At 42.2% G+C, this 13,901-nt stretch overlaps 1 protein-coding gene across 11 annotated transcripts in view; it reads left to right on the top strand.

The window, feature by feature from the left end:
* The window catches only part of BTRC (beta-transducin repeat containing E3 ubiquitin protein ligase), a 118,305-nt gene that overhangs the window by 34,423 nt on the left and 69,981 nt on the right, over positions 1 to 13,901 (top strand). For 8 of the 11 annotated variants that reach the window (XM_040563148.1, XM_040563145.1, XM_040563143.1 and 5 more), the window contains one exon: positions 13,712 to 13,789. The exons of the other annotated variants lie outside the window; for them this stretch is intronic. In XM_040563148.1, coding sequence (XP_040419082.1) covers positions 13,712 to 13,789 — 78 coding nt within the window. The remainder of the gene's footprint in view (positions 1 to 13,711; positions 13,790 to 13,901) is intronic. 11 annotated transcript variants of the gene reach the window in all.

Genomic DNA, 13,901 nt, shown 5'->3' with positions numbered 1-13,901 from the left:
TAACCATTCCCACTCAGCTTTTTGTTGGTTTGGTAGATCACTCTCACAGACAGTATCAGAGATAAGATGGTATTTATTTTACTTCAATGGTTGTTCCTTAGATTTTGTTACTTTTCAAATAGACCAAAATAATTACCTAGAATTCTGTTGCAAACTAAGTAAAATTAGACTGTGCTTGTCAAAATATATAAACAGTACTCTGTGATGTGCATGATTCTTTATGTTCATATACTTGCCCTGTGTCTGGTGATGTTTAACTGGGCTTCTAATTACTGCTGAGAACCAGCAAAGTGCTGCTATACACAGAACTTGGGGATTCTCAGTTTCAGTGAAATCTCTTTAACTGCCCTCGAAATGAAAAACTTTTTTTTTTTGTACAAAATAGTTGTGTTGCTTTTTGAGGACAATTCCCAACTAATTTTATCCATTAAATTGGGTTTGATTTATTTACATTTGTAGTTGGTTCTCTTTGGCATTTATCAATATATCTTATATATTTTATATGTATAACGTATGCATAAAATAATCAGGTTGTCAGCCTCCTTCAGTCCCTTTCCAAATAGTCAGGCAGATTGCTTCTAGCAGACATTGCAAATAAAATATCCAAGTAACTCATGTTGTGCCGAAAGGTTTACTTGGGGTTCGTGTTTAGTTCTTAAATGATTGCCGCCGGTGTAACCTGGCACCATTGTGGAATTTGCTAAATTGTGGCCGCATATAGTATGATCAGCTGTCAGGATTTTTTCTACCTTTTACAAAACAAAAAAAAAGCAATGCTTGTGATTTATTCTCTTAAAATACAGCCTTATATCCAGCAAACAAAGGAAGCAACTCTTCGTTCAGCCAATAAAGCTGCATACGTTTTTAGTCTTTCAGCAATATGCTTTGCACTTCTATGGCATCTTCAGAGTAATAAACTGTGCGGCAACCTTTTGATGTAGGTAATAACATTTGACCTTGCAACAGAGTACGTTTCCTTGTTGAAATGAGGACAGCTAACACCTTGATGTTTTGGGTGGTTCTTCATGGAAAAAAAAAAAGTGCAGTTTAAGATACCTACCTGCAGTGCCTTCTTTGGGTAGATCTCAGAAGTGAAGATGGTTATGTCGCGGGGATTGGGGTTGGCACCCACAAAATAATGTGGGGGTGGAGTTCAGTGCTGCCTTAAGAAGCTGTAAGTGGGAAAGAATCTATTCCATCCAGTGTATAAAGTGCTTTTAAAAACAATCTATTTCTAGAACCTAAATTGTCCTGGGACCAGCTCTTGATATAAAAATTCATAGAAACCTGTTTTTCCGAGTGTGGTAACTTCTTGCCATAGTGCTGTAGTGTTAGAATTCACATTGGCCAGGTTGTTCTGTAAATTAAACAGTGACAGCTTCCCTCGGGGGAACAGCCAATGTATTTATGATGATGTGCTGATTACACAAAATACACTGCAAGCAGAAAACAGCTGCAGAGAACAAACCTCTTAAAAGAATACAATTACAAATAGCACCCTCAGTATTTCTAGTGGTGAGAGTAAAATACAGCATGCTAATGCAGTCTTCTAGCTTGCTTCCAAAGAAGAAAAGAGAGCTGTGAAGAAGAGGCTGAAGTATGGTTGGATGCACATGCAGTGCCAATATGGAGCAGCATCTAATCCCTTTCTGAAGGTGAAGGGCAAGAACATACCTCAGGCCTTCTTGTTAGCTGGCCTTATTTCTTAAAATTCCTGTGACTGCAGCTCCAACGATGCTGGCAAGCGGAGCGCTGGGGCCCTGCAGGTTGTCAGAGGTGTGACCACTGTGGTTCCTACCCTCTGTCCTGGTTAAAAATTGAGATGTGATTAGATTAGTAATAAATAATTCGCACTACCAGTCTGAGTATTTTGAAAAAGGTCGTAAGAGGTGTTGTGGAAAAAAGTCCCTGGTTTAAGGCTGATCTTTCTTCTACCGCTAATCCTCTGCTTTGAGGGAACTTTTAGAAATAAATTGCAATTGCTGTTTTTTTCCTAGACTGCAGTGCTTCATTTTTAAAATGGTCCCTGGGTCGTGTATGTAAAGCAAGGTCTTGAGCAGGCCAATTTAGGATCCAGTTTACGATCTGACAGTAAAACCTGAAATAAAATACTACTGGGAAGATAGTGAGGACGGGACTGCGCTCATAAACTCAGGGCTCAAACACCTGGGAGGAACTGTGGTCCTTTGAACCTTTCTTCATCCAGGAGCAGAAAATGCAAAGTAACGGCAATTGCTTTGTGTACTGTGGCTGAATGCAAGAGAAGCTGCACTAGGGACTGCTCTAGTGGGATTTTGCACGAGGGCTTGTGAAGATTTGGAAAATGCGGTTATGTCAGCTCCCACAGTTGCTAATGTTTTGCAGCCCTCCAGAGCAAGACAGAAAATCTCCAAAACCCTTAGAACATGAGGTTTTTAAGTCTGAGATGAGCTGTCACACTCTAATCATCAAAATGCAGCGTTTTACTTATGGCTATATCATGGATACATGTAGGAGAATTCAAGTATCAAGAATGCCCTTTCCATCTGCTTTTTGAGAGTCATTGATGGATAAGTATAATGCCTTTAAAAGTCTGGAATTTCTTGTGTTTGGTGTCTGTTATGTTCCAAGATCAGTATCAATAAAACACGTTTCAAATACTGGGGAAGAACTTGTTCATTTAAAATGAAGGGTTGCCCTTTCAATTTGTAGATCTGATTTTAAAGCAGATGAAGTAACAACGTCGGCGCTCTAATTTGGAAGGGCTTGCTTAAAAAAGAAGAGTCAGGTTTTCCATCTATGGATTGCTGGCATGTACTAATAGACGGTTATTCATCTGTCTGTGTTTTCTTCAAATCGTTTTTGAGCCTCCCTGTGTTGTCCTGCTTTGCTGACATGTATCCCATGTGGCAAGAAGGAGTTGTGTATAATCACCCTGCTTTAATCAATAGAATAATTGATAAACCAGATAAGATTTAAACTGATTACCTCCCCGAGTAGAACTCCCTGAGGGCCTTGGACTCTCTTAATTTTGACATGTATGTTGTGTACCCCGTGGATGAAGTGCAGTTTGAATTATCTGTTTTTATTTGCTTAATGACGGGGAGGGTGTTAAAGTCAAATGTTTAATTAACCCAGCAATGGGCTGCGCTGTCACTTACACACACATCCAGCTGATTGAGATATCTCACCGAGAATACTGAATAGGAATGATAATGTGGCACTGAGACGGAAGATTGCTTTTTCAATCCATTTGCTGGGTCACTGCTTTGAATGTCTTATTGGATGAAAGGCATTCAGCCTGGAAAAAAAAAATCAGCATTTAAGTACATTTTGTTTTCCTGGCCCTTCTCCACCAAGAAGTTAACTAAAACAGATATGTTGTAGGTTTAATAAGCCATTCATGTTGGAGCGAAAAGCTGCAAATAGTGGATCTCGACAGCTGATGGTCTAGGGCTGTATAATTTCCTATAGGAACAAAACGTTTGCTAGCCCCAAGGTATCTGAAGACGCGCTTTTATCTACACCTTTATCTTTCATTCTTTGATTGCTTGACTACCCACTTCATTTGATGGTCTCCATAGCAGGTCCAACTCTTCATCCTTACCCAAGGCAGTGAGATTTGCAATGACGTTTTGTACCTCCTTGTTCTATTTCTACAAGAAAATGGTGTTTTGGAGTTGGCGTTATTTTGTACTAAAAGATCCTAACAGCAAGCTTGTAAATTGAAATGTTACAGGAGGGATTTGTGTTACCACATTTAAATTGGTGTAGCCAGATTGGGAGGACCCAGGGTTCGTTCTTGGGTGGCAGTTATTGTAAGGTCACAATACTTGCTAGCAAAATGTTAAAATGTGCAGTGCCTGGTCCGTAATTTCCCATTCTTTTATTAGAAAAATATATAATTTTTTTGCTTAATGGGGACGGGAGGTTGGGACACATTCAGACTTGCACTGTTTGGTATATTGGCAATTTAGTTTTTTCAGCAGTGCTGTATGGAAATGGACGCACCGTGTGTTGGAAGTTAACCAAATTTGCCCCGCAGTCCAGTGGTGGATGATGCTTCCCGTGATGAATGTAGCTTCGGAAGGTAGACAAAGCACCTAGGCCTGCCTGGACAAATTGCAACCGTGAGAAACATCGGGAAATCGGAGCTATATCACCCAAATGGCTCTGTGGTGACTCTCTAGTAGTTTTTTAGATGCAAAACCGGGTCGCTTTGGCTGGAGGGTCACCCGGCAAGCATTGTCTACAACGTGAAGACACGGGTGCCCTGATGTGCTGCGGTGTAGATATATGCTGTGAATTCCCATCAGTCTAACACTGCAGTGAGTTCGCTGAGTAGCCCTTTCTTTAAACAAGTGAGCTGCATTCAGTTAATATTTGGGGGAAGAAATGTGATTAGAAAGTTAACACAAGACAGAATTTGGGATTCTTCTTTCATGCTGCCATTTTGACTTTGGCAGACAACGTCTACTTCATGCTTTCTCTTTTTTGTATCGTTTTTCCTCTTTCCTGCAATGTAAAATAAGAAGTTAAAAAACAAAGCTGACCGAGAAAAGCATGACACAATGCAGTAAGATGAGGGCAGCGTGATTGAATTAGAAGTTTGGGAGTGAGCAAGCCAAGGGCTCTAAGGAAAAGGTGCATTGAATAGTGGAAGTATTTTGGTCTACTTGCCAGGAGAGCTCAGAATGGGAGATTTCAAAAAAGATTAAAATAAAGAAAGTAGGAGATGACCAAGGATTGGAGGGGAAAGGGCTTTTAGAGTGAGACTGATGAGACTGCATTGGTCCTCTGAGGGAGGTAGCTATGAAAAGTTAGAAAATCATTCTTCAAGAAGGAGATGAAATCTACAGCAAAACTAGCCAATTTTACAACCCGGTTCTTAGAGCACTTGCGGTTCCTATGCAGATGAATCTGTAATAAATATTGTACAAAGAAAGTTAATCTGTATCTAGAGAATTTTAATAAATAAAAAGTTTTAAAAAACTCTGTTGGCTCTTGCTGACTCTTGTTAGTAATAGAAATATGTTTTTGACACCTTTTTTGGATGTTGGCTTATGTTCACAGCTTGTAAAAGCAGACTGCTTCTTTTTCCCCCGTTACACGTAGGGGAAAATCAAGAAAACATCTTTTTTGAAGATGAAAAAAAGAAAAAAAGCACTGATAAAAGCTGTGAGTCGTGGGAGGGGAGGGGAAGAATCCTGCAATCTGAGAATGGGTGTGTATAATTTCCAAATTCAGTACTTTAGTGCCCTGAGATGAGTGTTGAAAATGAATTTTTGTGAAAGGAATGTAGCAAAATGAAACCAACAAAGAAGCGAGAGTCAAGCCGTGATTGATTCTGTTCTTCTTTAAGAAGCTTCTGTTGCATGCGAAATCTGTCCGGAAGTATGTGTGGCACAATTCTGCAGTCTTGCAGACAAATTAACCTCAGCTGAAACTGTTTAAACAAGAATTCGAGCAAGAATTTAAAAGATTGGAGAAATTGTTAAGGTTTTCCTAAAGAACAGAAATGGAAGAATGCTTTTTTGTGCAGCGCGGGGAGCAGATATAACGTGCTAGGAAGAGGCAAAGGGAAGCCCCACGATAATCAGATTTGGAACAAGTCCTGACACCAGTCTTACGTAAGTGGCCTGGTTGGCTATTTGGAGGTTTACCCATGTTATATGTATCATAAGGTTAATTGGATGTTTTCATCCATGCTTTTTGGCAATGTGTGCTTTCTGTTCCTCAGAAAGATGCAGACAGCTTTGAACTAGTATAAAATCTTAGAGGATGAGATATATGCTGTAAAATCACGCATAGAAAGTGCTAGCTCGAAAAGCATATGTATACCTGTGAAGGTGCTGATCGATCTGTGCTATTTAGGAAAAGAAATTCTGAAGCAGAGCTGGCTGTGAAAAAAATGCAAATAATGAAATTTAGCTAGAGGTCCTTAAGGCTTCTTAAGCTCTAACCTTGTTATGAAGAATGGCGAAGTCGAGCTGCCTAATGCAGATGTCTGAGTTACAAAAATAACCAGATGTCCTGATTAGCAGAAGCAAATGTTCTTCCCTTAATCCACGTGAAATTATATTCAAAGGCTCTCCGGATGTAATGCTTGTGTAAATAAGGCACCAACAAACATTGGAATAGAAAGGGCCATTGGCCAACTAGCTTGCAAGGCTTGAAAGCTTGAATATTAAAAACAAATTTACCACTGCTGACTCTCTTAAATTCACAGAACAGAAATGTTAAGCAGGACTGCTTCCCGGGGAACGTGGAAAGACTGTTCTCATTAGCCATATTTTCTCTCTCTCTTTCCCTCTTTCTCTCTCGTTTGAGAAATGTCTATAAAGTGAAGCTGTTGTTTTTTTTTTTTTAGCATTTCCCTAAATGGCCAGTTCCCTGCACCTGGATTTCTGTTGTATTTTTTAACTACAACTCAGATCTGTGCTCTTCAAGATGCCTGTTTATCGTGTCTTTCATATTTTAACATTAAACTGAATATGCTGTTCTCATAATGTTAAGACTCCCCACATCTTTAAGTTATTCTTTCTAACAAACCGATAATTAATAAGTTAAATCAGCTTGGTAAGAAACTCTTCCTGATGTCACGAAGCTCCGTTGTCGTCTCATTGCTTTGAAAATGCACATTTTTTTCCAATCTGCAAATTATTGATGTGAATGAAAAGGAAAAATATGAAGGGTCCATTCTACAGATTAAAAAAAGGATCCTCTCCTGTTTTTATTTTGAAAAATAAATAAATTAGAAACTCTTGTTGAGGGCTGCATTAACCAAACTGGGACTTGTGCGAACATGTGTGTATGTGTCTGGCTGGGGGGGCAGCGCTGTACTTTTCCATTTTCACTGCTGTCAGAGCTTCAATTATAAGAATTCAGTTTTTAGTAGGTACCTGAGCCGCTCGGGCACGAATTCGAACTTCAGTTCTTTAGGCACCACGTAAACATTTGGGAGGGGTGACAGGGACAGAAGTCCTTGTCGTGAGGAGTTCATAAATGTAGTGGAGGAAAAAAAAATAGCCCAAGCAGGATCTGTGCAGCAGGATAATAGCTGCATAATCATGGTATAAGCATGCATGCCAGTCTGCAAAGCAGGCACTGAACTGGAAGGCCAGTCGTGCTCATTTCCTTTGCTTTTCTGATAGCAGTCGCTGCAAGACAGGCTGCAGCGACTGCTCGCTTTCAGTCATTCTGATGCTGAGCCATAAACCCCGTGTAAAAGTACCATTTAACTTGAAACTTGGAAGGGCTGGGAAACTTGGCTGTGCCTTCATTCCGGGCTGAAGTCACCCCCTTGTGCCTACATATCGCAATTTATGGTGTTCTCTAAAAGGATCTAATCTCGGTGAATGTTCAGAGCAGCAAATGCCAAAGAGGAATGGGGTCTAATACTTATCTCTGCATTTTCATTGCTGTGGATCTCCCTGTGTGTTACAGCTGTCATTTTTGTTTTATCTACCAAACAGACAGAGAATTGCCTTCAAACTTGATGTTTTTACACTTTTTTTTTTTCCTCAAAGAACATTACCAATGTTAAGGACCATTTTATATAGCGTAGTGACTAGCTAAATAAGCCTCAATTTGAATACTTTGGGCCTCATGGGAGGTGAAAAAGGAGAAGCTATTGTTAAGTGTTTTTAAGTGGGGGTTAGCCCAATAATTTTTTAACAGTAATACTGCTTTCAGGCTGACATTGGCTATGCCAGGATTCATCCAGGCACTGTTTGAAATGGCTGAGATATTTATAAACTGACAGACAGCATTTATAAAATCAGGATGCTGACAGTCCCTTAACGATAACAATGGGCTTGGACTCATCTATCACTTACAAAGGTTATTGGAAAGGGAACGTAAGGCTTATATGTGCCTGTAGTCTTAGCCTGGCACTTATTTCCACACATCTCTCTCTTTTCTCTCCTCCCTCCCTCTCTCCTCCCCTTTTCAGTGCACTCTGCCTGACATGGGCATCAGACAATTGCAGCTAATTTCCCCCGTACCTTTACCCAGCGATTCCTTGTCCTGTTTCCTGCAATCAATGATGCAAATTAGGAGACGGTTTCGTAGCATCTTGGGGCAGCAACCCACCCAGACCAAACAAGAGAAACATCTGGGCTGCTGGCAGGCTGCTGGCATGAATTGGGAAAGAAGAAGTGTGCGTTGACTGACAGGCTTAACCCGGGGCTGGGCAGGGGTTAAGCAGGCCTTCTGCTTCGTTTTCCTTTCATCTAGCACCAGTCTGCAGGCAGAATGCTGATGTACCTCCTTTCTCAGCCAGGCAGGAGCCACTGAACACGGTCCCCCTCTGCCCTTGGTGAGGAGGAGCAAGTGCATCGTGGGGACGCTTCAAGAAACATTAAAGAGGATGCCAGTTATTTTCGAGCTCTGCTAAAACATCTGAACGCACCTAGGAGTCTGAGGGTCAGGTCGTAGCAACAAGTTTGCACTGGGAAAGGGGAAAAGCAGTATTTCACTAGTGTGAAAAGCACCTTTTTTTAGCGTGGCAGCAAGTACCGAGATGGCTACGCCTGGCATCCGGTTTGCCCTTGAAATATTTACTCTCCTGTACCCGTTCGGACGCTGTGTTCCCACTGTATTATTTGCTTAGAGACCTGAAATACCCAAGTAGATTTCCTCCACGCGGTTGGATCTGCTGATATCACTAAAAACACACCCTGCCCCGGCTTCTGCTCAAACTGATGGATACGCGCGCGATGGCTGGAGAGAGGCTTGGCTGGCTCGAGGGGGTCTATTTATCAGGGAACTCGATTAAAATACAGACTGCACATGACATCAAATTTGTAATCATTTTTCCACAGCAAGCCAGCGTTTTCTGTATTGGATGCAGGTGTTTAAAGCAATAGTGTGTTTTAAGGGCCAGTGCAGCACAAATTCTGGCCTTTGGGATAATGACAAGTGTTTTGCCTGCATAAACAATATATTTTTTTTCCCCCTGAGGTCCGCGCACACCTAGTTTCCCTCAAGCTCATCATCTCTGTCAGGTTAATCAATAGGCACCGTATGGCAGAGGGTCAGTAATCAGTGTCATCGTGCCTTTAAATCGTGTTGAAAATTTGCTTAAAGCCTGGGCCAATTAACATCGAGATGATGAATGGATGGGTAGATGGGAAGAGCCTGGCGCTCAGGGGCTTTGTGAGAAGGAGATGCTCAGCTGTTGAGCAGCAGACACCAGCGAATAAAATCAGCCATTCATGTGAGCTCAGTCCACCCACTCTTAATGATAATGTCAATCTAGCAAAATATATACACATTGGAGTTGTCATGAGTTCATAAATCAAAGGAGTTTGTCAAAGGCATTCAGATTAACGAGGCAGCAGCAATAACAAGTCAAATTTGCATAGAGAATTGCCCGAATCTCAGTAAATTATGATCCTGTTTTTCATTTGATTATTTGCTAATGTCTCAAGAGGGAGAATGATTATATTAGCATGCAAAATCTACTCCAGAAGTAGAAATCCGAGGTATAGCAGACCAGCGCACGATGACAATTAATCAGTTTCTGCATACTAGCATAAACGCGCAAGGCCCAGAAATGAACTCCTTTTTTTATTATTATTTCTCCTTGCTACTGATCCAAATGGTTCAGCTTGACAGAGACTTTATATTGCTTTAACAGTGTTCTGAATTGTGCCTGCAGGCAAGACATAGTTATGCAGCTATAACCAACCTATCCATCTGCCAACCAGATTGGAATTCTCCTATCCAAGGCTTCCATTAACCCCCACTGACAGCTCCAAACAGGATTAAGAATTTGAAAGCATAAAAAATAGTTGTGCTCCTCGCATAGACACACACTTCTCCCCCACCCCCAGCTCCCCGCACTCGGAAAAAAAAAGGCTGCATCTGTACAGTTTTATAATTAGTGCCGGGCAGAAGAGCCCCAAAGAAAGCCTCCCCCAGTTGGCAGGGCTTTGATTTCCACCACGACGAGCGAGGCGGTACTAAAGGTAGCTCTGCCCAATTGGTAGTCCCTGGGAGTGCATTTAGCCACGTATTATAGCTCGTTCCCAGCAGTGTTTTGCTGGGCTGCGTACACAAAATGCTGCGTGTCATCTCCCATCAACCGCTTCAGTCTGGGGACTGCGTATGCGTTGTAGCATGTTGTGTTTAGCGGCGGAGGAGGCTTCACGGGGAGAGTTAAATAGTAATAATTTCGTAGTGGTCTTTAAGACAACCTGCCACGGAATTATATTCTGTTAATTACAGGCTGAAGTTTTAAATGCAAATCAGATTTAAAAGGCTCTCGTTACAGACAGGAGCCATTTTAGGAAAAACAAACTATGGAGGGCGAAGCCCCTTTTCGCAGGAACCTCCTGTTAAAGAGAAATTTCGAAGGTTACAGGAAACGAGCTTGGGTTTGCTGCCTTCTCTTCCCAGCACTTCCCGTGTCATTGTTTGACCTTGGGCAAATCAAAACCAAAAAAATTGTTTTGCCTGTCTGTGGAAACTGTGTGCGCACATACGCGTTACTTATCTCACCGCGACTGATCAATTTGTGCTTTGGAGGCTTTGGCACTTCTCATCTTATCTTTCTTGTCCTCGTTTGAAATAAAAGAGCCTTGAGTTCAGTGGAAACGGTTTTGGCCAGTCTAGCTTTAGTCTGCGAAGGAAGGTTACAGGATTTTTTAGTTTTCCCTGATGAAAGAGAGTTTGTATGGCTTTTCAGCTTTCGGTGTGCACTGGTTTTCTTCGCTCCTTTCACCCTAATAAATTCCATCATTCTAGATCTACTATGTATCAAGCATAATTGCTGCAGATCTTTAATATTCCCAGCGAGTACACCCAAAATACCGTCTGGATACCCAGTGCTCCTTTCCGGCTCTGTGCCTGAGACGTGCGTTTCAGTAACCACGAGAGGGTGCTCGGAGCAGCTCCTCCCTTTGTCTGCCTCTCTCGTGGCAGAGAGCATCGCCGAAGTCCTGCCGAAGCAAACCTTACTCTGACCTCGCACATATTTATCCCTCCTCCCACCTTGTTCAGCAGGGAGAAATATCTAGGTGCACCGTTTCAGCCGGTTATGTTGTGCTCTTCCCACGGCCGTGGCTGAGCGTTGCCCTATCGAGTGTAACTCACTTCCACGCAGCTACGGTTAGTCCTGAAATACGCAGGATCTTGTACCTGCCCCTGGACTGATGGCTTCCCTCTTCGTGAGAAATGAGTGGGAGTTATAAACATCTGTGCTTTTTTTAAGTGTAATGCTTTCCAGTCATTCTGTCTTCACCGAGCGTAACTTGCTTGCCGACAAAAAGTGCATGAGCAGCGCTCCTCTGTAATAGTCTGCACTTGGAGCTGCTGTGTTGGTGCTGTAGAGTGGTGAGACGCCAAGCTGTGAACCACCATATGCACTTGGCAGTCTTTGTCTGGTCTTTGTTCAGCCAACCTCTTAGCCTTGCCACCTATAAAGATAATGAATGCAAAATGGTCCTCTGCTCGCTCCTAAAATCGGATGCTCGGCTTAAAGAAAAAGAAGATAACTTGATGCTTTGCAGTAGCTAGGAATTTCCGAGTAAGGGCTGGCGATTCACCGTCAGCACCGATTTGCCTCCTTTTTGAGATTTTTGGAGGGAGAATCTTGAATGGTTCCAAAGGCAAGAATAAGGCAAGCTTTCAGTGCTGTAGAAAAGATTCTTAGGAGTGGGAAAACATCTTAGCACTTGCAGTAGAGAAGGGGATGACTGTTGGAAAAGCATCCAAGAAGAATAAACAACCCTGTGAGTCTCCCCCAGCCCCCCAGCCAGCAAGGTGCATTTCCAGGAGATGCACAGTGCCCACCTCAGGTTCTTACGTTTCTCTCCCTTGGTCTTTTTCTCCAAAGCACAAAAATTAAAACCCTCTCTTGAATCCAACCACTTGCTAAACTATATTTCATGAGTAGAAAAGAGCAGTTTTAACGTTTGGCATTCCTTTTCGGAGATACGTGATTCTAGCTTGTGTGTTTTTACGATCACAGTCCTTTCTAGGCTGGATTTAATGTACTAACTTGGTCCTGGCAGAGGCGTCACATGAAAACTTTTAAAAGCTGGCCTCTTACAGCAATTTATCAGGCCTGTTTAGGATTGATTTCCATTATAAAACCCTAGTTACAGCATCCCAGATGTCATGGTGCCTTGCGAGTCCTATAGCTTGTTCAGACAAACAAACAACCAAAAACCAACGAAGAAGATCAGTAGTTGGTCTGCAAGCCTCAACTTAACACGCAATCCTCTTGACCAATTTATGACATCCCAAGCGTGTGTGTGTGTTTGTTTTCCCTTCCCTGCCGTTCCTCAGCAAACAGCTTACAACCTGCACCTCCTGGCCGTGCCTTTTCTTCCCCTTCAGCAGAGCTGAGCTGCCTGGACCCCAGCTGACGACCGTGCTGCATCGGGCACGCTGCTCCTCTGCTAGCCCTGCTCTGCCATGCTGCTGCTTCTCCTTTTGCCAACAGACACCACTTCTGCTTCCCGAGGTGCTGGGCTGGAAGCTGGTTATGGCAGAAATCAGGCTCTGAGAAGGACAGGTTATTTTTGGGGTGAGAAGGTACAAGTACAAAACGCACACTTCTGCTTGAAATTCTGCACTCCGGAGCTTGTCTGCGAGCAACTGGAAAACCACCCTTTTCCTGGCAGAGCTCTCCCTAAGCAGTTATTCTGTATCTCTTTAAAACCTGTTTAGTTACTCACTACTGAATGCGTGGGAATGTGGCCTAAGGCTACGAATACTGTGGTGATCAAACTGATTTTAGATGTGTATGTGGGATTCCCCCAAAGCTGGCTGTCATTACTCTGTCAGCACAGTAGCTGAACCCGTGCAAAGAAACTGTCTTCCAGAGTAGCTGGCTTTGTCAGCGAGGACAGGGTTCCCCCCACACACCCAGCACTTTTAAACCAAATGTTTGCTAAAGATTGTACACGTCTTGAGATAAACAATATCCTGTCTTTACTCTAAAGCAAGTAATAATTGGCTTTAACGGTGAGGTTAACACACAAAGTGCTCCTGGAGTTCTTTCTTACTTGTGCAGAAAAAACCCTTGTATTTATTTTTTCTTGTCCCCCTTCCCTCGTCTTTACTCTTTACTCTTCTCTGGAGGTGGTGGCTTAAGTTTTGCAGCTTGTCTTTCTAGAAATGGTGTTTGTGTGTGCAGCTTCAGGGAGCAGAAGTGAAAAATATAACCACGGTATCATTTGCTACCTACACTTCTTTTTTTTTTTTTTTTAAAGGATCTGACAACCTCTTTCACCAGAATTTAGCATAATTAAATTTCTCTGTGATTTTTCGCAGCCCAGCAGACTCGGTACAATTAATAATTGTTGGTCAGACTAAAAGCATAGGGGTACAGGGAACAGTTGCACCCATTCACAGTCTTTTGTTTTCCTCAGGTTCCACTGTTTGAAATAGTTCTTCTGGGGTGTTGGGGAGCGCTGGTGTTACCATGCTGACCCAGCCATTATTTCAGCTTTTCAAAGAGGCAGTTATTGGTAATTTCAGAATAAATCTCCAAAGCACAGTCTTCTTCAATAGACACCTGCACAGTGGTGCATTGCTGTACTGAGGAGTGATTCTTTCTCTGCCATAACAAGCTGTTTGGCTTAAAAGTACAAGTTAGCCTCCGGTGTGTGTATACATAAAATACTATAGCTTGCATAGTACAAATATTCTGTTTCTTTTCTCCTCGCAGAGTAATATTAGGGATAAGAACTGAATTAAAGCTTACTTTCTTTCACAGAACTCCTCTGAGAGAGAAGACTGTAATAATGATGAGCCCCCTAGGAAGATCATTCCTGAGAAGAATTCACTTAGACAGGTATGTGATCAGTCTCTTTAAAAATGCAATAAAACTTTCTAGCTATTTGAATCCTTAAATGCTTTTGGAAGCTGAAGTCTGACTTATGCTCATGGAAATCCTTTCTTTTCTC

Source organism: Cygnus olor, chromosome 7 (genome assembly GCF_009769625.2).
Source record: "Cygnus olor isolate bCygOlo1 chromosome 7, bCygOlo1.pri.v2, whole genome shotgun sequence".
Taxonomy (NCBI): domain Eukaryota; kingdom Metazoa; phylum Chordata; class Aves; order Anseriformes; family Anatidae; genus Cygnus; species Cygnus olor.
The sequence above is the reverse complement of the archived record's forward strand: the minus strand, read 5'-3'. Positions and strand labels throughout refer to the sequence as shown.